The sequence below is a fragment of the Triturus cristatus genome, chromosome 11, assembly GCF_964204655.1.
Source record: "Triturus cristatus chromosome 11, aTriCri1.1, whole genome shotgun sequence".
Classification (NCBI taxonomy): Eukaryota; Metazoa; Chordata; class Amphibia; order Caudata; family Salamandridae; genus Triturus; species Triturus cristatus.
Window position 1 is genome coordinate 120,304,165 of NC_140594.1, and position 26,379 is coordinate 120,330,543.

Genomic DNA, 26,379 nt, shown 5'->3' on the forward strand with positions numbered 1-26,379 from the left:
AACGGCCAAAGAAGACGTCTCTCCGGACTTGACTGTCAAGAAAGTAGTGTTTTGTAAATGTGTGCAACAAAGCCCACGTAGCTGCCTGACAGAGGCCATTTAGAGGAATTCCTTGTCCCAAAGCCGTAGTTGCTGCCGTCGCCCTGGTGGAATGGGCGCGCAGCCCCACTGGAGGCTCCTTTTTTGCTAGAGAATATCAGGCTTTGATACACAAAACGACCCATCGGGAGATAGTCCGCTTGTGTACTGCCCGACCTTTCTTGGTGCACACGTAGCCAACAAAGAGCTGGTCATCCACCCGGAACTGTTTGGTGCGATCCAAATAAAAGGAAAGCGCTGGTTTTGGGTCCAGACGGTGGAGCCTCTCTTCCTCTTTTGAAGGATGCGGAGGAGGAAAGAAGGTGGGCAAAGTGATGGTCTGCCTGATGTGTAAGGCAGTGACAACCCTGGCAAGGAAGGATGGACGAGTCCTGAGAACAACCTTGTCCGGATGGACAGACAGGAAAGGAGGCTTGAATGTATGAGCCTCGAGCTCACTCACTCTTCTGGCAGATGTGATGGCTACCAGGAATGCAGTTTTAAGCGTCAGAAGCCTCAAAGGACAGTAGTGAAGCGGCTCAAAGGGAGCGGCCATTAAATAGGTTAAGACTAGATTCAAGTCCCACTGAGGCATAATGAAGGGAATAGGATGAATGAGATGAGTTATGCCTTTCAAGAAACGATTAACAACGGGGGAACTGAAAAGAGAAGGCTGATCTGGAAGCCGAAGGAAGGCAGAGATGGCCGAGAGATAGCCCTCGATAGTGCCAAGAGCAGAGCCCTGCTGGGCCAAAGACAGGAGGAACAAGAGAACCTCAGAAAGAGGGGCAGAAAGGGAATACACAGCCTTTGCTGTGCACCATTCCACAAATTTGTTCCACCAGCAGGCATATACTGTCCTAGTGGAGAGACGCCTGGCTGCCAAGATTACATCACAAACTTCGGGAGGCAGGTCAAAAGACGTCAACTGCCGCCGCTTAATCTCCACGCAAGGAGGTGGAGGCTGGACAGGTTCGGGTGGAGGACCGCCCCCTGTTGCTGTGACAGAAGATCCTCCCGAAGAGGCAGACGGGTCGGAGGATTGAAAGCCATGTTGAGCTGCTCGGTATACCAGACTCTTTGTGCCCAATCCGGAGCCACAAGGATGACTTGGGCCCGGTCGCGCCTGATATTCTTCAGCACTCTGGGCAGAAGTGGTATAGACGGAAAGGCATACAACAGACCGCAACTCCACTTGCGACGAAAAGCGTTGCCTAGCGAGTGCCGCCTTGGAAATTCCAAAGCGTGGAATTACTGACATGACTCTTCGGTGGCGAATACATCTAACATAGGCTCTCCCCATTGTCGAAAGAGACCTTGCACCACCTCCGAGTGAAGAAGCCATTTGTGATCCATCATGCACCTGCGGCTGAGTTCGTCCACCCTAGCGTTCAGGGATCCTGCCAGGTGTTGAGCCACCAGGGATATGCCCTGATGTTCCAGCCATGTCCAGAGGCGGAGGGCCTACTGACATATGTTCCACGACCCCACCCGCCCTGTTTGTTGCAGTATCACATGGCGGTGGTGATGTTCGTGAACACCTGCACTACCCTTCCCAGGACAAGAGGGAAGGAATGCCTTGAGTGCAAGACGGATCGCCCGGATCTCCAGAAAGTTGATATGGAGCCTGGACTCCGTCAGAGACTTGGGAAGGGAAAGGGATCTGCCGTTGACCCAATCCTGGTTCCTGAGCCACAACTGCAATTGTCACGCAGTGTGTTCCGAGATCTGGATGCAATCGGAGAGATTCCCCTGATGCTGCGCCCACTGGAACTTCAGGTCCCACAGCAGAGCCCGCATATGCCACCTGGCATGATCGACCAGCAGGATGCAGGAGGCCAAGAGACCCAGCAGCCTCAGGGTCATCCTGACCGAAACCCAGGATAGGGGCTGAAAGATCAGGATCATAGCCCGAATATCCCGGACTCGCTGTTCGGGAGGATAAACCAGAAACCGCGTCATGTCCAGAACCGCTCCGATGAAGAGGAGCTACTGAGAGGGAAGCAGATTTGACTTCGGCACATTGATGGAGAACCCCAGCGAATGCAGGAGGTCGGCCGTAATCTGGAGGTGGGGGACGACAGTCTGGGATGAGCCCGCCTTCAACAGCCAGTCATCGAGATAGGGGAAGACTGAAACCCCCGATCTTCACAGGTGAGCTGTGATCATGGCCATCACTTTCGTGAACACCCGAGGTGCGCTGGTAAGGCCAAAGGGAAGAACTGTAAACTGAAAGTGCTCGTGGCCTACCGTGAACTGCAGGTAACGCCGGTGGGCCGGCAGGACGGGGATGTGAATATAAGCGTCCTGTAAGTCCAAAGCTACCATCTAGTCTCCAGGGTCGAGGGCAGCCAAGACCTGAGCGAGCGTCAATATCTTGAACTTCTCCTTACGGAGGAAGCGGTTGACGTTCCTGAGATCCAAGATAGGATGCAGGCCCTTGTCCTTCTTGGGTACCAGAAAGTAGTGGGAGTAACAACCACAACCTACTTCTGGGACAGGAACGTGCTTGATGGCCCCCTTGGCCAAGAGAGCCGTAACTTCCTGTTGGAGAATGCCCAGGTGATCCTGCAACATGCAGTGGTATTGAGGTGGCATGGATGGAGGGGTAGCCTCGAAGGGGAGGGAGTAGCCCCTTCGAACTAACTGCAAAACCCACCTGTCCGACATGATGGTGCGCCAGTGGGGGAGGTGATGGCGGATACTGCCACCCACTGGCATTTGATGGGCCTGAAAAGTCAGACTAGGAAGGCATGGAGGCTGCTGCAGAGGGGGGTTAGTGGACTGGCCCGTCTACTGGCCCCCTGAACCACGGCGGTGGTTCTGACATCCCCGTGGCTCTGGGCGGGACGTAGTGGGGCATCACTTCCGTAGCCACGAAAGGGGCGAAAAGCAGACTGTGCAGGGCGGCTGGAGAGGCCCAAGGACTTGGCCGTAGCCCGTGAGTCCTTAAAAACGCTCTAGAACATTGTCTGCTTTGTCGCCAAAATGGCGACGGCCATCAAAAGGTATGTCCATAAGGGTATTCTGGACACCCCCGAAAAGGCAGTCGATCTCATCCAGGTGTAGCGACGAAGGACTACTGACGAGGAAATCAGAGAGTCGGCAGTGTCCAGCCCACAACGGATGGTAAACTTTGCCGCATACCTCCCGGTGGCAACAGCCTGTGAGAGCACTGTCCAGGCCTCTTCCAGACACTGAGGCAGCATCTGCGCCACCGTGTCCCACACAGAGGGGGAATAATGGCCCAATAGATATGCGGTGTTTACCGACCGCAGTCCCAAGCTGGTGGAAGAGAAAATCTTCTTTCCAAGATGATCCAGCTTCTTGGATTCCCTTTCTGGTGGAGCGTTAGGGAATGCGGTCTTGGAAGTGGAGGCTTGGACCACTAAGCTCTCCAGGGTGGGGTGTTGGGAGAGGAAAGTGGGGTCGCCCGGAGCCGGGCGGTGGCGTCGGGCAACCATCCTATCCACGGGAGCCCCGTGTTGGGCCTGGACCAGGTGCCCAAAAGGACGTCGGTTAGGGCCTCATTAAACAGTAGCAGGGGCTCCGAAGAGCTTGCAGCCGGCTGAAGCACCTCTGTTAGGAGGTTAGTCCTGACCGCTACCGTAGGAAGCTCGAGGTTGAGAGCCTCGGCCGCCCTACGCAACACCACTGCGTATGACTGTAGCCACGGTAGGAGGTGACAACATGCCACGGTCAGGGGAGGTGTCTAGACCACTGGCATCCCCCAGTTCCTCTCTCAAGTCCTGCTCAGAGTCTAGCTGATCAGTCAGAGGGTCACCTTACCCCTCCCAGTCCTCCTCCTCATCCTCTGGGTGCCAATCTGGCCGAAAAGGGACCCCAGGACTGAACAGGGGCACAAAAACCCAACTAGGCGCCGGATCTGGCATCGGACGATGCTGGTCCGACTCCAGGTCCACATCAGGATGGATGCCAGGGTCGACACCGGCCGGAGGTGGTGGTGCTGGAAAAAGCGGCGCCGGTTGAGATGTTATAAGATCAACCGGCGCCAATCCGGATCCAGGCCTGAATCCGATGGGGGCCTGCGGCGCCGGGGCCGGAGCTTTTGGGGGAGAAGGCCTAGGGCCCCCAACAGAGTCCGCGCGGCCCAAAGGCGCACCAGCGGGTTCGGGCTGCCCAAAGATGGCTTGTATCGCCTCGTAAAATTTATGAAGCTGAGCATGAGTCGCTCCGGGGGAGGGAAGCCTGGTGTCGACTCTTCGGACTCCACGCGCGGTGCTGTGGGAGGGGCCCCGCGCGCGGAGATGTGGGAGGGGCTACGGCTGCATCCCTCGCCGCGTCAGCTGACCGATGGAGAGAAGTCGAAGAGAGACGATGCTTTTCGACTTCTTCTTATGCTTCGACGTACCCGACCCTGAGTGCGAAGACTTCGAAGACTTAGAAGAGGGATGATGGCTCTGTGACCTGTCCCTCGACCTCCCTCACGACCAGGATCTCGAACGGTGCGGAGCCGACTGCCGGCACTCAAGAAGCTTTCGGGACTGCTCCCGCAAAGCCTTCGGAGTCATGGACCAGCAGTCAGAGCACGACTTGGGGTCATGGTAGCGCTCCAGGCCAAAGAGGCACACGCGGTGTGGATCCGTAACCGGCATCAGTCGGTTACAGGAACCGCATCCCTACGTGCACCAGGATTCGTAGACTCAAAAAAGACGTCGACAAAATTCGCTAAAAAAGTTCAGTCAAAAAGTGACTGGAGGTACCGCTCTCTCCGGGTCTGCATTGGCTGGCGCGGACAGAGAAAGAACTGACGTCAGCGCGCAAGGGTGGCATCTAAGTAGCTGCCGCGGCGTCATCCCGGTGACCACGGCACCAACGACGGACGCGGAGCCGACCGACGCCACCTTCCGACGTGCAGAGGATCCGGTCTGATGCCTGATGGTAATTCTAAGGTAAGGAATCTATAACTAACATGTTTCTTTCAGATGTCTGCTCTTTGTAAAAGCGGGAGCACCTGTTGAAGTGTGACCATGTGAAAATGTTCTGACCGTATGTAGTGGTTTAACTCTCTGAGATCTAGAATAGGTCTTAGGGAACTGTCCTTTTTGGGGATGAGAAAATACAGAGAGTAAACCCCTGAGCCTTGGTTGGGAACTGTCTCTATTGCCACTGTTAGTAAGAGGGACTGGACCTCTTGTTTTAGCAAGTGCACATGTTCCGGAGATAACTTGTGAGATCGTGGAACACTGTTTGGGGGATTGGTGGTAAGCTCCTGGCAATAACCGTGTTGGATAATTTCAAGAACCCATTTGTCTGATGTGAAGACTGCCAAATGGGGAGAAATTGGTGACGTCTTCCCCCAACAGGTGTGGCATAATCAGGGGGAAGCATAGGCAAGTCACTGTTTGTTGGGGGAAGGGGAGTTCCTAGGTGTGTTGCCCTTACCCCTACCCTTAAAGTTGTTGCCTCTATAACCTCTTCGAAAAAACTCTCTGGAGAGAGAGGACTGGTTATTACGTTTGTTAGTGGAGGTATTCTGATCTGGGGATGCTGTTTTTGACCCTCCTCTGTAGAAAGAGCGACAAAAAAAACTTCTATTGGATGCAGTCTGAAATGCTCTCATAGATTTAGCGACTTCAGTGCCCGTTTTAATCTTTTCTAATGCCTGGTCAACGTTAGGGCCAAAAAAGTGTTCCTTATCAAATGGTGTGTTAAGGATGGATTGTTGGACCTCAACCTGAGATCCTTAACAAGGCGTGTCTCCTGAGTATGATGCTGGTGTTAATCTCTCTAGCTGAAGTGTCTGCAGCATCTAGAGCACAACGAATAGAGGAATTGGAAATGAGTTTACCATCATTTACTAAGTCCTGAGCTTTAGTTTTATGCTCATCTGGGAGGTATTGGAGAAGTTGCTCTATTTCGCCTCAGTGTGTCCTGTCGTACCTAGCTAAAAGTACTTGGGTATTTGCAATACGCCAGTGATTTGCTGCCTGAGAAACTACTCGCTTGCCAGAGGCGTCAATTAGTTTAGACTCCTTATCCGGTGGTGGAGCATCTCCGGATGATTGAGAATTTGTTCTCTTATGAGCATCTGATACCACTAGGGAATCTAAGGTCAACTGTCCTCTGATAAAGATATGGTCTGTAGGAGAGGCTTTATATTATTTATCCACTCTAGGAGTTAGTATGTGGGCTCTGATTGGGTCTTAAAAAATTTCTTCAGCAAGCCGCATCATGCCTTTAAGCATTGGTAGTTATTGTGATGACCTATGTGTGGATGCTGGCGTCTCAAATAAGAAATCCTCTTCTAGTGATTCCTTATGGAGCTCTACCCCATGGTAATGTGCAGCCCTCGCAATGAGGTCATGGTGGGATGCACAGATTGAGGAGATGGTTTGGTTGGGTACAAGTCTGGATCAGTGTCAACTGGGGGATCTAGTGTGTAATCTATCCATGGATCTATTGGCATAGGCATTCCCCCACCATCTGCATCATCGTCGTCATAATGAGATTGAGGAGAATCTTGAGGTGTAATCTGTAAAGGATTCTCAGGAGGTGACGGGGTGCTGGAGATGGGTTTGATGGAAAATGAAAGGAATTGGTAGCCACAGGGTATCTTGTAAGAAGTGTCTTCCTGCTCTTGAAGCTGCCTTTTCTGAGGTAGTTTATGTGGATAAGACCAGTATCAGGGTTGATATGCAGTCTTTTTTGCTTTAGATCGAGTGCAATGGAATAATGTCCATTTTCAGATCCAAAGGGGTATCTTTATGTTTTGGTGCCAAAGTTTTTCGGTGCCAGTGCTCTCGGTGTCAAAGGAGTCTGACCTTTTGGCTGTGAAGGTTGCGGCTCCGAAGGCCGCTTGGTCTTGGGCACAGTGGATTTCGGCTCCGAGCCAGACTTATGCTTGGAACCAGAGGCTTTCGGCTCCGAGGAGGGCTTTTGTCGACTCGGTACCGAGCCTGAAGGTTTGACCGGTGGTTTTGGTGCCGGACCAGAGGGCGGGGTGTCTGAAACGTCATCTCGGTGCCGACCTTGGCCAGAAGGCAGAGGTGGTGCTGAAGCCTTATGTTTTTTGGAGATAATTTGTAGGGCCAAGTGGTCTTCGGTACTTATGTCACCTGGACCCTGCGGTAGTTCCTTGGCGTCGAGGTCGATCTCGAGTTCCGAGCCAGAGTCTTGTTCGGACAAGGCTTCCTCCTCTTCTGCCGCTGATGTCTCGATATCTTCCTGGCCTGAGTCTTCACCGAAGATGTCCGGCGTGTCCTCGATGCATTGACGCTGTATCTCCTGACGTCGGGCCTGATGATCGCGATTCTTATTTGTATTTGTGTAAAAAGCAAAAGTTGAACACTTCGTGTGAGTCGGTGCGCAGATACTTTGCGTGGCACCGAGGGCAGAATTTAAACGGAGTCCAATCCATCGACAGGGAGCTATAGAGCGTGGGTAGGCCTCGAAGGCCGACCACGAATCTTTCCGTTTGAAGGTCGTTCCAATGTCGAAAAGGACACCCGGAGAAGTGCGAACGCGTACAGAAACAATACTGTCGAGGTAGAGAGGATTGACCGTCGAAGAGGAACCCAAGAAAATGGTTTTGAACCAGAGCGCAGCAATACGCATCCAAACCAGATGGCGGAAAAAAACTATCTTACAATGGAGTTGATGACCCTGCGCACTATCACCGAAAGGAGGAGTCACCTTACCTCATGACTAGGAAAGACTTCTTCGAAGAAAAACAACTTGCAAACATCCGGACCCAACACTAGTTGGCAGGAGTATGCAAAGCATGTTTATCTACAGCACACATGCCTTGAACAAACAGTTACTAACCCCAAAAAAGGGTTGAGGGGGAGGTGGGTAGTGAAGTCTTAAGACCAACCTGCCCTACTACTAAATGAATTGGATGGTACCTGAAACCTCCTAAAAGTGATGCCTTTGACCAAGAAGGGATACAGGGATGTTGAAGCGATAAGAACAATGTCAGCCCACAATAACGGAGACAGTACAAGAGAATAGCCTCTTGAGCAAGACCCCTCTGCACAGCAGTGACCAGGTTAAGATGTTGCTGCCAGGAAGCGTAAAGCTGAATGGCTGGTGTCCATCATGCCCAGGCATAGTGAGAGCAGCACAGTAATAAGTGCACAATGTGCTGAAGGAGCAACGGGCCTATGTGGAAACAGTGCCTGGGCCAGGGACGGACAATATACCGCAGGTGATAGGCCATGCAACGCGTCCCACTGCTCTGCCATGAAAATGAAGAAATAGGGTAATATAGTATAAGCAACGCTCCACAGAATGAGGTAATGGTTGATGAGAGAAGCCCCTGAAAAAAGGGAGGGGGCCGATGCAAGGCGGAGCGCCACATGTATGATCCCTTCCAGATCAAATGGATGCGGAGCAAAGAGTCACATGTATCAGGAAAACCCCTATAAGGGATATGAAGTAACATAAGTGGAATGCATGAAACTCTACACAAAGGTGCGTGAAAACTTGCACAGGTCAATCTTACCTGCATCTTTGCCTGGAAAATGCGCCACTGAACCGAGCACCATAGGAAGGCATAGAGAATTGTCCGTATGGAACAGGGAACACAGGTAATAGTGCACCCGCACAAAACACCAGACACAATATCACTATCTTTCTTCAGATGAGAAAAAAAAGTAGAACCCACGTAGGGCCATAAAGCAAATACGTCTCATTTAACGGGAACCAACAATCCTCACTGACAGCTAGAAAAAGAAATAACATCTGCAGAAGGCAGGAACACCTCATCAGGTGTCACTCAAATGTAGAATGGGTAAATGGAAAGAAAAGCAATAGAACTCCACACAGGAAAAGCTCATATGAGAAAGAAAGGAAAAACAAACATTCCTCTCACTATCCAATAAGTGAGGTAGCGAGATCTAAGATTCTGGTGCGCTCCGACTGTCTTGAAAACGCTGCAATGCAGAGTTGGCATGTATGCCGAAGAGATGGACACCATCAAATGGCATGTCTCCCAAGGTGATCTGAACAGCTTCCATAAAGCCGGAAGTACGGAGCCAAGCACGACGGCGGATTGCCACTGAAAAAGCCATGGCGTGACCAATTAAATCTGTGGTATCCATACCGCATCGTATTAGTAACTTAGCCACCTGTCATTCATCCTGGGGTATCTGGGTAAGATCGTTCCGGGTCTCATCCGGGAGCGACAGCAGCAGGCGTGCCACCGAAAATCGGACCAGAACATACGTTGTATTAACCAACCGAAAGCCAAACTGGTGGAGGAGAAAATATTACTCCCACGTGTGTTTAGTCTTTTGGACTCCCTGTCCGGAGAAACAGGAGGAAGGGAGTTGAGGTGAGCCTGTATTGGCCTGTACATAAGAACTGCGGGGGTAGGATGCCGGAGAAGACAGGCCCAATCGCTGGGGTGGGACGGTGCCTGTGTGGTATAAACCGGTCCACAGGGGTCATATCATATATTGTTTCACTATAATGAAGCACAGGCTCAACTCCTGTTTGACCCGGATGAAGTGCACCAATTAATGGGTCAGTGGTTATTTTCGTTGCAAATCAAGATGACGTCTCAGCACCTCTGAAAAGAAAGAGCTCAGCTCTGTAGCGATGCCGGGGGTAGACAAGAGGCTCGAGGCTGGTGAGGAGACAAGTCTACTAGCCTCATCCAGCTCAGTCAGCCAACTATTCTCCAGAGGAGGCTGCGCAGTGCCACCCATAGCTCGCAAAAGTCCCGGTTCCTCTCTTTCACTTTCAAAAGCCTGGTGTTCCAGAGGAAAAACAGGAAAAGGCTCCTTAGAGGAAGGAGGAAAGGTGTCTGAGGAAAACAGTACCACAGACACTTCACCCAACGCTGGCCATCGCCAATGCGGTGTCTTGGCATAGAAGGGGGGAATAAACGTGCAACGGAGCTGAACTGGATCTGACTACAGATCTTGAGGGCTTGACAGACGCCAAGGGACCCCCGCCGGTGTGGATCAGTCAAAAACTACTGACTTCCTTGGGGCTGAAAAGAGCACCAGAGGGTGATGAGGACCCAAAGTTGGCATGTAGGGAGGAATTGTACTCATCTGGTCCAGAGTCGCCCCGGGTCCAGGGAATGTTGGGAGGCACGGGAAAAACTCTTACACCGCATCCTCAACCAGAGATTGGGAAGGAGCGTCGGAGATGAGGGGTGCATGTGGGGAAGCCAGGGAATGCCACAGCTTCGACCGCTTACCTTTGGACGTTGAGGTCGAAGGGCGTCCATGGGAAGGACTCCTGAAGCGGGCTTTCGAGCGGTTTCCGGACCAAGAACGACAGTCTTTGACATGCACGCCACCAAGAGCTTCATACAGCGTTCTCTCAACGCCTTCGGGCGAAGTTGATGACAGGAGTCGCACTCTGCGGAGTCATGGTGTTCCCTCAAGTACCACATACAGAGGGCAAGAGGGTCTGTAGCTGACATCTGCAATACACAGGACCCGCATGGTTTAAATCCTGAAGAACACAGAAAAAGGGGAATGGCACACTGTTCAGTCAACAAAAATGTCGAGGTAGGCCAAAAAACGAGGTGTTGTACCACTTTCTAGATCGACATTCGTAAACGCAAAAAAGACAAAACTGAAGTCAGTGTGGAAGGGGAGGGCTTAAATGGACTCCATTGACGTCACAACCAGAGAAAATCCAAGCTGATGGTACAAATGGGGCAGAGCCAGTCTCAAGCTAAGAAGCCTGAAATGTGAGTGAATCTGTCACAGCCGTATCAGACTATCAGAGGAACCTACCAGAGTACTCTACTAAAATACTGTGTTTTAAATATCGTACTACATAAATATTATAGCCATAATATTGATTATCACAATATTGTGAAGGTAAGTACACCCAGGTAAGTACACATTTTTCTTAGCACCACATATTAGTACCTAGAAAATATATGTCTTCAAGATGCATAGATGTGGAATCTATACTTAGCTACATAGATTTAAATTCACAATATTTTAGTAGTTGTTATTCCCACTACAATATTTCGAAAGGATGATATTTTTCCCCTCCACATTCTCTCGTGCGACCACCTGACTGGCCCTGATTCTTCCAAATTTTCTAAAGGCCAGTGTGTTGCAAACAATGTGGTAAAAGATCGGCACTGCAGCCACCTTGGGCAGGATCTCTTGAGAGCAACTCACCATCTCGAAGAGCACTGCTGCTGTCACTGCCATCCAATGGAGCTTGATTTCAAAAGCAGCATTCAATGAGAAGTTGCCATGGTAGTAGCAGCTGCACCACTCCAGCCTGTCACTTCGGTTATTGACATCCACATCGAGTGTCACTGTCCTCTGCTCAGGCACTTGAGCCGCTACGGTGGAATGGAAAGCAAGAAAATAACAGCAGTCAGTATTCAGGCTTGCAGTATGATACAACACAACTGGCTCTACCAGATACTACTGCAAAGCAAGAGGCACAGGTCTTTGATTAGTGGATCATTCACAGTCAAGCAAGAACAATGATCACTAACCAGTCAACAGACTGCTCACTACTGCATGCACGATTTTCCTATCACCGGGAATAGGAATCATAGACAACGATTGGCATTTGGTGGATAAAGGTAACATGATCAGTAATTTGAGGTAAGGGGAAGCTGAGATGTAGGAGGCAATTAAATGAAACTTGCTCCAAAGCTATATAAGTCCATGCAGATTTGTATCACAGACTGACATTTAGGGAACAGAGGAGGGAGGAAGGGAGGGAAAAGAAAAGAAATCAACTGCATGCTGCCCGAGCCAAGAGTGGAAGCAATAAACTCACATGGACGTAAGAATGGAAGGGCTGTGATGAGGACCTGCCCTCTGAAAATAAGGCTTTAGTATCACAATCTCAATGATCGGTGATTTCCTCCACTTCTCTGCTACTGCTTGAAAGTTACATGACATTTGCCATTCAAACGTATTCTAGTTCTTACTTTTTGCTCAAGAGTATCCACTGTTCTCATCTCCAGTTATGGACTACATGGGACTGAAATGAAAGTTAAAAGTTAAGAAACTCTGGGTGGCTAAGACTTTATGGCTGAAATAAATGAAAGTGCATTTAAGAGCACAGTCATTGTTGATTTGAAATCTCTGAAGTAAGAAGAATATTACATGCTCCTGAAAAAAACACATAACATGCTCCTTCTGCATTAGATGGCAAACAGACTGTCCTCAGTCATCAAACTGTATTCCATCTCATGAAAACTAGGAATACATCAATGTAATGCTCCACCAACCCTCTAGAATAATTTCTCAGTGTTTCATTATGACCCATTCTAAGTAGACTTAAAGCAATAAATGAAAACACAAAACAAAATTCAAAGAGGCTATGCACCAGGATCCTTTCTTCAAGGACAACTCAATGAACACAAATAAAGTGCCAGGTGCATTAATCCTCTTTTCTATGGCATCTCTTCCACTAATACCTCTGTACTGTCTTTTCCATGGAGTCACATCCAGCAGTATGTACCTCGGAACCTGTTTTTATGAAGAGCTCCACTCACCACAACGTGTCAACGATCTTTGGCAACTCATCTGCCAGGAATCCAGAAGCATCTTTTAAAGTGCAGGTCCATTCACCAGTACCGCTCAACCATCTTGTATGCAGAGTCCCATGCACCGTAGTCTCTCAACCATCTTTTATAGAGAGCGCCATCCACCAGAACCCCAGAATCATTTTTTCTGTAGTGGCTCAACTGCCACAAGCTTTTGTTCCACATTTCTCCTCATGCACCAGATAGTGTGCAATGTCACACAAAGGCCCTGACTTTGCAAAGGTCAGGTGATCTGACCAACGTTTCCAATATCACCCCAACTTCCAGGAGATTTGGCTCATCTCCCTTTACTGCTCTCAGCATTCTGTCCCATTCCCATTAATGCTCCCAACATTCAATTAGTCAGCTATGCCTTTCTCTAGCTTTCCCAACTTGTAGGTGTTCTGCCAACAGCATTCCAAATTGAGTGCCCTGACTCGTACTCCACTAGTGTTTCTAAATGGTAGGTGCTCTTATCACCCAAGTACCCTACCCATCCTGGACTAGAAATCCCTTGCATTAGTGGCCCCAACTTCTAGTAGTCCTGCAAGATCTTGTTACCCACTTCCCAACTTCCAGGTGCTTTACCCCATCTTGTTACTGAACTGCCCCATATTGTGCTATCCATTCCCACTTCCAGGTTCCCTTTCACATCTAGTACTAGAGTTATCAACTTTCAAGAGCACTGTCCATGTTTCCCTGGGATCCGAATGCCAGTGGATTGTCACCTCTTTTCCCGGCATCCCAAGCCTGCCCCCTTAATCTCTCTAAATCACCTTCATGAGTAGAAGAATTTGGTTTCCATATTCATTTGGGTAATGGGTTATATTCTGAAAACTGAACACATCACTTAAAAGCATAAATAAATGCCACGTTCAGTGGTTTTCTTACCAAATCAGTGTTGAGAGGTGTGAAGGTCAGCATTAGAATTGCTTAGGGGAATTTAGGCAGCTTTGCTACTCGTCCATGTGAGATCATTCTCTTGGCAGTAGGCGCTGACCCACTCCCTGCTGAAGGCCTCCCCCCCTCTGCATCCCCAATCTACCTAACAATGCGGCTGCCTGGCTCCGTCCTCCAAAGCTGCGGCTAAAGGAGCTGTGCCTACTTGCATAAGAAGCGGGCCGACTGGGCAACCAGGGCAGGAGGAAGGCCGGGATTTCTGAGTGCAGTAGCTCCTCTGCCACGAACGCGACCTCAAACCACTTTCTCTGGAAGGCCGTGAAGTCGTCCATAGCCGTGGTGTGCCAGGTGTTGGGCTGCGAGGGTCCCACTGTCGGGAACAAGGCAAAGATAGAGAAATTCTCAAGGATGGTGGAACAACCAGTAACGTCTTTCAATCAACAGGTGTTAGAAAGAATGTGCTTGTATCGCAATTTACCTTAATGAATATCCAGCTTGATGAACACAGAGACATTTTGTAGTATCTAAAGTAGTGCTACAGTAATACTATTTACTTACTACAAAATTGAATTCACAAATCTACGAGTGGAAATCTCGTCCTTCTGTACATTGTTTTATGGGGAGATCTCAGTATTACTAAGTGTACTACTTAGTAATAAATGTGTGAGGACACAAGGGCAGTGATGGAAAATGGGGAATAGCTATTACAAAATGGGAAGATGTTAGGGAAACGTAGAAGGGGTTTATGGAGGGACATCCTACTACAAACGGCCACCAACAAATGAGTACAAACTATCCTTGATCAGAATTTGACCTTCAAGGAGCAAGCACGAAAGGTGGCAGGTACCTGCTATGGGATTTTGAAGATGATTAGAAAAATCCTCCCCCTGCTCCCCTTCAATGCTAGGAGATTGCTGGTTCAAGCGTTGATTCTCTTGAGACTTGATTATGCCAACGTTCTCTACCTAGGATCCCTGCGCTCAACGATGAAGAAATTGCAGACAGTACAAAACTGTGCCGCACGCCTCCTCATGCAGGCCCCCAATCGGGAATCTGCAAGATGGTTTATTGTCACCCTCCACTGGCTTCCGGTCACGGAAAGAGTTCAGTTTAAAGCATTGTGTATCGTCCACAAGACCCTATTTTCCAAGGCTCCACCAATTCTCCGATCCATTATCAGGTCTTATTACCCCAATAGACCCTTTCGCACTGGAAATAAGCACCTGGCAGTTGTGCCCAGGATACAAAGGTCCCAGAGTGGGGAACGCTTGTTTTCCTACAATGCCGCAAAATTGTGGAACCAGTTACCTAATCACATCCGTCTTGAGGACAACTACTTGTCCTTTCGAAAGCTTCTTAAAACCTTCCTGTTTCCCTCAAGACCACTCGATGTCCTTTGGATGACTCTGCTCCAAGCGCTGGGAGGCCTTCTGGTAGCCATGCGCTATACAAATGCATATTCATTCATTCATCCTTCTGATGTTACTACAGCCCTAAAGATGACAACACAATATTAAATGAACTCTAGCCTTGGCGTAAGGCAAGAACCACAAATTGCCACTCAAAGGTACTGCAATACACTGCCATAGAAAATAATGAAGACAGGGACTTGCAATAACACCCCACAGGAAATAATGTTTTATGTTTAGAATTTCTTTGTTGAGTTTTGCACTTGCCTCAAATAAACAGCATAGTACCAACAATGCGACTTAAACCTTCACTATGTGAAGGCGGCTATAAAGCTAATAATAACAACCCCAGTATTAACCTCCCGCCAACACATTTGGGGGGCCGTTTCCACGCTAGCTACATTGCGCGCTGTGTGCTTAGCCCTGTAATAAATATCCTCCTATTCCTTCTGTTTGAGGGTCCGTTCTAGTTTCACTTCCCATCTTCTCCGACTTGGTGTCTTATGGGGTGTTGGGGCCTGTCCGATTAAGCCATACAACTGTGATATAAGGTGTGTATCATCAGTCTTAGAAAGTAGCCATTTTTCAAAGGCAGTAAGATGACGCTGCACTTATGGTCGGATGCATAACCCAGTGTCTTATCTGTTAGTAGTGGAAGCGTTCTATTTCGGGAAGACCCTGTTGGCAGCACAGATCTTCAAAAGAAGAGTGGGCCTGACTCATCAAAGAGATGTCCAATTGACCTACACCCCTCTTCAGTCCACCGTGTGAAAGCTTTTACGTCCAACCCCAGGGAGAAAGAGATATTGTCTACAATGAGTGTTATAGGGGATGGAAAGGAAGTAAGATTCCTTTTAGCTGCTATTCTATCCCAGGCACGGAGGGGGACTCTAGTTACACACGAGCAGTAGAGGTTCTCAGGTCTCGATGCCTTCGTTAAGAAGAGTATTTGCCAAAGAGGTCATCTAGCTAGGGCTCTATCTATAAAAAAACAGTGCTTTTCCAATTCTGATCGTGACCCCTCTACAAATGTCCTAATTTGGGTTGCCCAATAATAATCCTGCAAATTCGGGATCCCTAAACCTCCTTCTCTGGAAGGCCGGTAACTTAGGTCACGTCGCATTCTAGGTCTCTTGCCTGCCCAGATGAAGGATTCTAACTCTTGTGGTAATGCGTAGGATATCTTTAGGTGGTTCTAACGGGAGAGTCTGAAACAGGAATACAATCTTCGGCAATATAGTCATTTTGATGGATTCTATTTGACCGAGCCAAGACAATGTATGTGGCTTCCAGCGGCATATATTTTTTCTGACTCGGCGAAGTAGGGCAGAATAGTTTAGTGTTATAGTATCCTGTATTGATGCTGGTAATTGTATTCCTAAGTAGGGAATAGCCTGTGTTGCTCACTGGATAGGGAGTGTGTCTTTCAAGAAACTAAGTGTGGGGATTTTAATGTAAGATTGAGAGCCTGCGATTTATATACATTTATCTTAAATCCCACAACCCGGGAGAAGTGTTCCAGTTCTGATAGCACTGCCGGGACTGAGGTATGAGGACTCTCCAGTGTCACGATGACGTTGTCTGCGTATAGACTGATTTTGTGTGTGTTCCCCCCCCACCCCCCAAAGCGAATTCCTGAGATGAGTGGATAGTCCCTGATACGCTGGGCCATTGGTTCCATAAATAAGGAAAAAAGTAATGGGGAGAGGGGGCACCCTTGCCGCATTCCTCTCTGTATAGGAAATGGGGGGGGGGGGGGGAGTGTATCCGTTTACGTGGACTGCGGCGACTGGGTCGGTATAGCCACTGAAGATCCATGCAATAAACCTCTCTCCAGGAAGCCAAAATGTTGCAACGTGGCCTTTAGAAACTTCCAGTTCACTCTGTCGAATCCTTTCTCTGCGTCCATTGACTGAATCAGTCATTTCGTGTCAAAACGCTGTACTTTGTCAATTATATGAAGTATGTGTTTGGTATGTCTGAGCACTGGCGACAAGGCACAAAACCGCCTTGGTCCGGGTCTTTCAGCCCCGGCATCAGTGGTGATAGTCTTGACACAAGAACCCTGGTGAACAGTTTAAAATCAATGTCAAGGAGGGAGATAGGTCTGTATGAGGCACATTTCTGTTTATCCTTCCCCGGTTTAGGGATCATGCTCACCAATGCTCCTAACATAGAACGAGGAAGATTAGATGATGTGCCTACCGCATTGTATACTCTTGTAAGGATGGGGGTTAGAATGTGACAGAAGGTTTTATAGAATGTCGCTGAAAAGCTGTACGGCCCAGGGGATTTCAATAGCTTGAGCCTGGGAATAGCAGATATTAATTCTTCGGTTCTAATCGGAGCTTCCAACTCCTCTGCATGCTCAGAGGTGATTGTAGACGTTGGGGCACTTTGGAGATATTATGTCTGGGCCTGCGGAGATAGGTCTAGAGCGGAGTATAGCTCAGTATAGAATCGCCAAAAGGTGTCGGAAATAGCCTTATCTGTAGAAGCCTCTTCACCAGTTGGGCCTTTCACGGAATCGATGGGGGATGACTGCCTTTGCAGTCGAAGTCTGTGAGATAGTAGTTTCCCTGCTCTGTCCCCTCCCGTGTAAAAGTTATGACGAAGTCGAAGTGCTGCATATTCAGCTCTATCAAGGGCGCTCCTGTTCTCTGATGTATGCGCTCAAGCTCTTGTGTCTGTTGTGTCAGTTGTTCTCTTTTTTCCCTATGTATTTTTATTGTCAGAGGCCGTGATTGCGATTAATTCCCCCCTTACCACGGCTTTTGAGGCGTCTCAGAGAGTGGCCATTTGAGTTTTGGGATTGTCGTTTACTGCTAGGTAGTCTTGTAGCGTGTTCAAGATTTGTTTCACCACATCTGGTCTGTGCAACAGCGAATCTCGCAGGCGCCAAGAATGGGGAGTTGCAGGGCCTGGTGGCAATGAGAGTGTGAGGGTAACCGCAGAGTGGTCCGATAAGGTTTGCGGTTGGATTTAAATTTGGTGGATGAGAGATGACAGACTAGGCGTGCCTAAGAAATAATCAATTAGTGTGTACATTTTGTGGGAATGAGAGTAAAAGGAATACTCTCTTGAGGTAGGGTGTTTCTCCCTCCATATGTCCACTAGCCTTGCCTCTACGAACATGCACTTACCCCCCTCGGAAAGGGCCCCCGACTGCCCCTGTCTCTGGGCCGATCTATCTAAGGCACCATTAAATTCTATGTTTGAGTCACCTCCTATAAGAATCACCCTGTCCTGGGAAGCGCTGATCTCTTGCACCATCTATGATAGATATTTTTTGGGGTCTTTGTTAGGGGCATAAACCGTCCCTATGGTAAATGTATGTGAGCCAATAGAGAATGTGTACACTAAGAATTGTCCCCTGAGCTGAGCTTGTTTAGTTCCTATCTTCCCAGGGAATTTATTATATATCAGAATGGCCACGCCTGCCTTTTTTGTGAGGAGAAGAATTGCTGTGGAAAAGCAAATGCGAGGAAACCTCGCTAATCAATGATGACGCAGAATTTAAAGCAGAGAAAACCACCTTTTTTGGTCTGCTATCCCCCGCAGACTGGGCCAAGGCTTTGGACAACAGACTTAACATCGTGTTGTAGCAAGCAAACATGAGCACCGGAGTGTTCCAGATACCACAGTATGGCCCTGCGTTTAATGGAGTTATTTTGACCCTTGGCGTTCAAAGTCACTATCTTAATGGATTGGACCATTAGAGCACTCCTGGGTAGCATCTATAGAGTTGCGATGTGTTCCCCCGGGACGCTGAGCATAGGCTAACGTGACGCGCATAAAGCTTGCTGTGTTACATGAGCTAACATCAGTGACGTGCAGGAGGTAGGAGGAGGAGGAGGAAGGAGGTCCCCAAGTAATCTTAACCTCAACTTATACAACAATTTAACCAAGACAACACAAATGAAATCAGCAATGTCCTGGGATTGCATTCCCACGGTGAGGAGGTGGAAGAATTTCGGTGTGATGCGCTTCGACCTCCCTGGACCACGGCCGGTTTTGAAGACATGTGTGTACCAGCTAATCCGGAGGATTCAGGGTGAGAGTAAGTCCAAGTCTTGTTTCCTGCATATTCACGCTGGGCCATTAGAGTCTTGCCCCAGTGATGCTAGGACTGCTTGCCTTTCCTTCGCTATTGTGTCCGGGTCAGGGCATGATTTTAGGGGTTTCAGTTCCTACTGTCTTCCAGGTGTTCGCTCCCCTACTTCCACTGGAACTTGAGGGGGAAGGTGGGTCTATCTCCGAGTCGTCCGGAATGTTCAGGAGTCTGCGTGCCTCTTTGATCGTTCGGACTTGCTGGATCTTCCCACTGAAACAGAAAATAAGGCGGAATGGGTGTCCCCACGAGTATGGGATTTTGGCTTCCCGAAGGTGCATGGTGATGGGCCGAAAAGTTCTTCTTTTTTGAAGGGTAGGCGATCAAAGATCCTGGAATAGGAGAGGTTTATGTCCTTGGTACTGTAGTGAGTTACAGTCTCTGGCTCTTTGTAAATTCCTTTCTTTTATTTGGAAATCGTGCACACAAGTTAAAATGTCTGTAGGCGGAGCCGAAGAGGGTCTCCCAGGGCCCACCCGGTGCGTGCGATCTAATTTAATCTCCAGCTCTTTCGATGCATCCAGGATTGACCTAAACAGACCCATCATGTATTCTGCTATGTCCTGACCTTCTTGTCCCCGCGGGATACTGCGAATACGAATGTTATTTCATCGAGAGTGGTTCTCCAAGTCCTCCGCATGGGCCTGAAGGTCTAGATGTTTGTCTCTTAAGCGAATTACCTCTTGCTGTAGAAGTTCGATCTCTGCATCTCTACCAGTGCCTTGAGTCTCAAAGTGGTTAACTCTGTCCCCTATTGAGTCTACATCTCTCCGCACCTCTCTGATTTCCTGTGCAATATCTGTTTTCATCTGCTTTACGTCTTCTCGCAGTGATGCAAACAAAAGTCTCAATAAATGCGCGGGTGAGTGGTGCATCGGCAGCACCACTATCTGTAGTTTCAGCATTATCCGCTACAGTGGGTGCTGAGGTCCTAAGTCGCATTTCCTTGACAGATCAGTCTTTTCCCCCCCTTTAGCGGCCGCCATGATTCAGGAGATCCTGGCCTCACTTCTTCTTGAGTTATAGTCCCGGGGTGGAGAGCTGTTGCTATTTCCAGGAGCTTGATGTTACAGAACGAGCGTCGCTGTAGGGAGGCTTATTGGAGACTATGACTGTACTCCTAATCTCTCCTATGGAGTGTTACCTCTTTCTGAGTGCTCTATGCCTCCTTCAGGTGCGAGCTACTTGGAGTTACTGCCTTGACCTTCCGTAAGTCGTGCCACTGCTTGCGGCTGTTGGTCTTACTCAGGGTGTCTATGTACCGCGAGCCCCCTATATCCGGGGGGTGCGCTACTAGTGCTGCGTCTGTTGATCCTATTCAAGGGGAGAGGCCGCTTTTGTTGGCCCTTGTAGCTATAACCGTGTGTTAGTAGGCTTCAAGGTTTGCCTCGCTATCCTCGAGGTTCGACCAGGTAATTCAGCTCAGCAGCGGCTTATTGTTCCCTGACGATTGCGCTGTTGTGCACACTTCGCGCTTGGGGTACGTTATTTAGTGCCTGTTCCCTTGCCCCATCAAGCTGCATGCAGGCCGCATCTGGAACTAGAGATTGTGCGCTTTGCGATCTCGAGGCGACTCAAGAATAGGCTCCCAGCGCAGCCGCCCAGTTTCTGTCTCTTCGTGGTCTCCCCGAACTGAGTGCCTGTTTTCCCTCGCTGGCCCCTTCGGAGAGCGCTTGCTCACCTGATCGAGTCACGGCCTCTCCTGTGTGGACCCGGGCAGGGTGGCATTCGCCAGATTGCTGCTTTAAAGGCCTCAGACCTGACCTGTCCGGGCCATTCACCAGCTGCCCGTAACCTCTGCACTGTCCCCCCGGTGAGGCCAGTCCCCTCCATTGCAGCTCCTGCCTCTTCACAGCTCTTCAGGTATGCATAGGGGGCTGCTCCAAGTTTCCCCCTGAGTCTCCGTTGGTTCTTGGGCCTTTCAGATTCAAACGGCCGCCGAAGCCCTGGTGCGTCTTGAAGCATGGCTCCTCCCCACTTTGAGCTTCTCCGGGTCCACTGTAGCCGTTCACCAGCAACGCCCCTTAGGCCCGCGGCACCGTGGCCGGAGCTTTCTGCCTTTGTTCAGGCGCACTGGTCGGGTGTGCAGTGTGGTTGACGGCTCCCGGGGAGTCTGCTTGAGGGGTTGCAGATCCATTTCGCCCCGGGTGGTCCCGCAGCAGCTGCCCCTCGGCACTCGCCCAGGGCAGGGCCGGCTCTTACCGCTGCTCTCTCCGGCCTACCACGGGCATTTAGGGACCCGCGGGAGCCTCCTTGGGGCGTTTTGTACTCCCTCGTTACTCCTTGGGCTTACTCTGCAGTGGTATCCGCTGAAGCTCCAGAGCGCGCCACTGCGCAGTTGCGGCCCAGTCTGGCTTCATCTAGGTCACCTCCTGAAGGCACCTCCCCGGATCGCGATCCCGAGGCAGCGAGCTCTTTTTGTCGATTATGCCAATATGAATAAAGATTTTTACTGACTGACTGCCAAAACGTAAGGTCACCACAGTGTCCGGGATCATCTCCGGGCAATATAACCCTATTTTTGTGGCACCGCTACACGATGCTAAGGCCAGGGCCCAGTTGCGAGGTTGGAGCGACGAGCAGACACGTCCTACTCGGTCGCCATCTTGACCACGCCCAAAGAAATAATGTTTAATAAATAACATTAATTCAAATTTTAAATATACATTTTATTTCATGTTAAGAACTATAATTATAAGAAATATTTTATTAGAAAATGTAATGATAACCTTAATATAAAATACAATTTAATGTTGTAAAGATATGGTTGAAAATAGAAAAAAAAAAGAAATTATTTCATAACTTTCAACAACATTTAATGTATATTAAATAACAATAAAAATGCTATTATGGGTGAGAACTTTATTTTAAGTATTCTAAAAGAAATAGTTATAAATCAAATAAAATACATTAATAGTAGTTAACACATTTAATTAGTTAATGTGTCGTAACATTTTATATTAGTTTTATGTTACTAATGCTTTACATTATTTTATATTTATATTCAAATATTTGCAATGATTTTTTTTAGATGAATAAACTTTTATATTTTTCCCTATGCCGTCTAATAAGGAGATCTCGATCACAGTGGTGGACAACTCTACCTACATGTGATAAGTTACTAGAAGTAACTTTACACTCGTACATTTAGCTTTAGATGTGACATGTAAGTCTACATTTAAATGTAAATCTACACTTGGAAATGGTGAATAGCACATAGGTGTAGATTTACATCTAGGTGCAGGAGTAGATTTAAACAGGAGTAAATTTACATCTGTAAACAGACCTTTGTGACTAGGCCCAGAGTAACGGAATTAACTTCTCATATTAATTAAAGTGTAACTCTTGTATCTTTTCCTTGGGGATATGTTTGCACATGTAAGTGTAGCAGTATATGTGGGAGGACACATTTTAATAAATGCTATTTTCCTTAATTCATTTTTTATTTTTATCTGTACCTTTGGGACCAGACTCCCTAGCACCTCTTTTATTTTAAACCGTACACTCCACTGTGCCAAATTCTTATTCCTTTAGAAACCATATATTCCTCTTATTTTCCCTCTCTACAATTCAAAAGGCCAACCCCTGCATGATTTTTATTTATTATTATCAAATTTTATGCACTTCAAACCTTCTCACCCACTAGTCCATAATGCTTTGTCACCAGTCCTCTCCTCAATGATTGCGGTAGCACAGTGGTTTTGTTGATTCTCTATTCTTCAGTCCTCTTTCACCATAAAGTCCCTTATTCCAGGTTACTCAAATTTTCTAATTTGCGCGTAAACGGGTTCCTGCCCAAAACGAGAACTCTGAGTAATGCAATACTTTGGGGCACAGGCCCGGTTCCAGAACTTGGGATCTGGGAGGGCCATGGAGAAACATGGGTGGGTAATAAAGATAAGAGGGTTTGCTCAGAGTCTCCCATGTGTCTCAGAGCTGGGTCTGGGCATACCAGATGGTCTTGTAAGGATGAGAGCAGCATACCATACATACTGACTGCTTCTTTTTACTCATTTTAACTGTGTATATCTAGAGGTTTAAAACTAGGCGCTGTATCTCTTCTGCTCTCTCACCCTCTCCTCTCTCTGTCTGCCATCCCCTCTCCTGACATCACCCTCCTGTCTCTCTCTGCTTCACCCTGCTGTTCCACTCACCTCACCTTCCTCCCACCTCAGTCTTTCTCCCTCTACTCTCCACCTTATCCTCCTGTTTCCCTGCTGTACCCTTTTCTTTATTCATTTCTCTCTCTTATTCCTCTCACCTCACCCTCCGCTCTTTCTGCCATATCCTAAACCTCATGATAGTGCCTCAAAATTTAACTTTCTCTTATAAACAGTGACAGGCATTCTTCATCTTCTTTACATTTCTCTTGTCTCCCACCCATCTCTCCTATTCCCATCACTCCCCTTTACCCATCACCCTCCCTCTATCAATCTCTCCTCTTCCTTGTTCTACCATATCCTCCAGTATCTTCACACTCCTTCTCTGGCCCCTCCCCACCACTTACCATTTTCTCATGGCCCTCCTACATGACCAGCTTCCTTTCTCTCCCTCCCCATCCTTTACAAGCGTCATCTTTCACCTTCATTCTTCTGTATTCCTCCCCCCTATCGCATCACTCATTTTGCTCATCAGAACCCAGCTCCATCCATCCTACGTCCTGAGACTGCTTTTTCATCCTCCTGCATCCATCTCCCACACCATCGTTTTCACTTTCTCTACTTTGACACTTTTGTCACTCCCTACTTATCACTAATCAACCCTTGTCATGTTTCTTCTCTTCCCTTTCAATCACTTGTTTCATCCACCTGTTTCCTTACCATTCTTTTCTTATCCTTACTTTTCTTACTCATCTTTTCTATCCTCACGCTCTCCTCTAATCAACCTCCATCTCTAATCTCTGTACCTCATCACCTTTTCTTCTTGTTAAGATTCTAGAATCTTTCTTGGTTACCCACTAGGAGCCACAGTTCTGAAGGCGGCGGTGATTTCTTCATGACTTCAGATGAAAAAGATACCACTGATTCCACAGCTGTGAATTAATCGTTAGTTGATATTGTTAGTTATCCACTTAGTGGAACTGCCCACCTCAATGAATAATAACACTTCTTGTCAGGGTGAGCTCTCAAATGTACTAAATTAACTTGAGCTCAACTCCCTGGTAGTGATGGCACAGAGCAGGCCAGCTTAACTTGAGAAAATGAGTAAAGTATTTACGCAATATTAAATAGAATAAAGTCAAAACACCAAGTAATAAAATTCCCAAACTGAATTAAAAATAGAGCAAAATTTAATACACAAAATGACACCGGATATTTGAGCTTTTAATTTTTTTGATCAAAATAGCACCAAATACCACAAAGTGTCAATGGCCCCAGCAGACTGGTACCTAGGCGAGATTTGAGGTCCACCGAGGTGGAGCTCGGGTCAGCTGCACAAAGCGGATTGGTCCTGGTGAAAGTCTGGAAGTTTGACAAGTTAAATAAAAAAGGGACTTTATCACGTTTTTGGAAAAAGAATCCTGTCAGTTGCTGAAACTGTAGTCACTGCCATGGAAACAAGTCTCAGATATCTGAAAAGGTTTGACCACATTGGCACACAGAAGCGTTTGAAATTTCTTGCTCAAATTGTTTTAAGTCCCAACTCAGAACAGGAGTTTGTTGCTTTTTCAGAGGTGCTGGGATCTCTGTGGGAGATAAAGCTGAAAATCAATACAGCGCTCTGGAAGTGATGGTTGGATTCTTACCTTGGTGGGTCCCAGTAAAGCTCTGGAGCTCTGAAGGAAAAGTTTTCAAAAGTTTCCAAACTGTTCTGGTGCCCAAACAACCACAGGACTACACTTCTAAGCCTCCCAGGACCTTTGGGGAGGGCACTTAGGGACTCCGAGGGTGCCAGCCAGAGACCAACTGCAAAGTTCACTCCAGATCCTATTGCCACTGATCAGCTGGGCCATTCAGGGAAAAGGCATCTAGCAGCTAGTCCTTCAGGGTTCCTCTAAGGTCACAGGCAACAAGTCTCATTTTTTTCTGATCTTCCACAGGTCCAGCCAGTGTTCTGAGGAGGGTGCCTTGGGGTGCCAAATTTATGGTCGGTACTAACTAGTGGGTGGGGGTGACTCCTGGGTGGCGTAAGGGTTGACAGGTCCTGGCCTAGCTACTTTTTCAGTAGCTCCTGTTTGCCTTACTGCAAGCAGGCCCAAAATGGTATCAGGGCAATTTCAAGATTGCCTAAGTCTTCAGCCACCTTAAACTTGGCCTCCCACATCTAATACTAAAATCCACTTCGAAGCAGGCCCTGAACCCATTACAAAAATGAGACACAAGCAGGGTGTAAGAATCCACTTCAAAGACAATGTAGATTAGATGGATTGTAAGTTTAATCCAAGATAAAAGACCCCATCCACAAGCTGCTTGTCTTCAAGTCAAGACCTTGGTATCAACTGTCTTTTACATCACCACCTAACATTCTAATCACTTAGCAACATGTCATGGAAGCATGAGATGTGCAGGATGGTACACAGGGTCCTTCAGCAACCAAACAGAGATACATAAGAATTGTGATCTGATCCCGTTTGATCCCTTTCAGGGACACAACATGTTTGCATGTGCCTCAGACAGCTTTTTAAGGCACGGATTGACACTGTTGTGCCAACAGAAAAAGCAGCAATAATCTCCCTGAATGTCCAGCTCAGTTCAGAGGAGTCATAACTGCCCGTTCAGTTGACCTGATGTGAGAAGCTGGCTTGGTATATGGTGTACACCAAGTGGGTATCTTGCACCAATCCAGACAACCCTTATGGTGATTTTAGTGGTCTTAGACAACCTTGGAAAGCTCCCCAAGTGGTAGCTGTGGAGAGCAGCCTTCAGGCTTAGTTGCAGAAGGTGTTTAAAGCAGCCTGTGTTACCAGAACATAGTCTTATTGATGTAGATTAAGTGAAAAAGAACCACACCTTGTATTTATAAAAATATTTATTCATTATAAGACACTCATTAAAACATACAGATATCGCCCGGATACACACACAATACTTTTCAATAGAAACAGGTAAGAGGCACATAATACACAGTGGTCCTCAACGGGAGACCAAACCATATACTAAAATAATAGTATGCGAACCATGACTCGAGTCAAGACTATACCCAGAAGATGTAGAAGTGCCGGGGACCCAAGGAACCACCCGAGGTAAGTAACCAGGAGCCCCATGGAGGCCGTGTGCAGAGTGGGAACACGACCGCAGGATCAATAAAAGTCAATGGGTTAGTCGCGGTTGCAATTTTATATTAGAGGGACCCTTCCCAGTGGACAATTAAGAAACGCCATGGAAGACAGAAGGTTGGAGTGCCACCCCACCCACGGATATCTTAGGAACCACGATACCTGCACTAGG

At 48.0% G+C, this 26,379-nt stretch overlaps 1 protein-coding gene across 11 annotated transcripts in view; it reads right to left on the bottom strand.

Annotated features, from left to right (window-relative positions):
• DEPDC5 (DEP domain containing 5, GATOR1 subcomplex subunit) overlaps positions 1-26,379 on the bottom strand; it is a 628,116-nt gene that overhangs the window by 116,680 nt on the left and 485,057 nt on the right. For 10 of the 11 annotated variants that reach the window (XM_085634591.1, XM_085634584.1, XM_085634590.1 and 7 more), the window contains 2 exons: positions 13,617-13,841; positions 11,199-11,368 (listed from right to left, as the gene is read on the bottom strand). In XM_085634591.1, coding sequence (XP_085490717.1) covers positions 11,199-11,368; positions 13,617-13,841 — 395 coding nt within the window. The remainder of the gene's footprint in view (positions 1-11,198; positions 11,369-13,616; positions 13,842-26,379) is intronic. The other variant, XM_085634588.1, reaches the window with a different exon arrangement.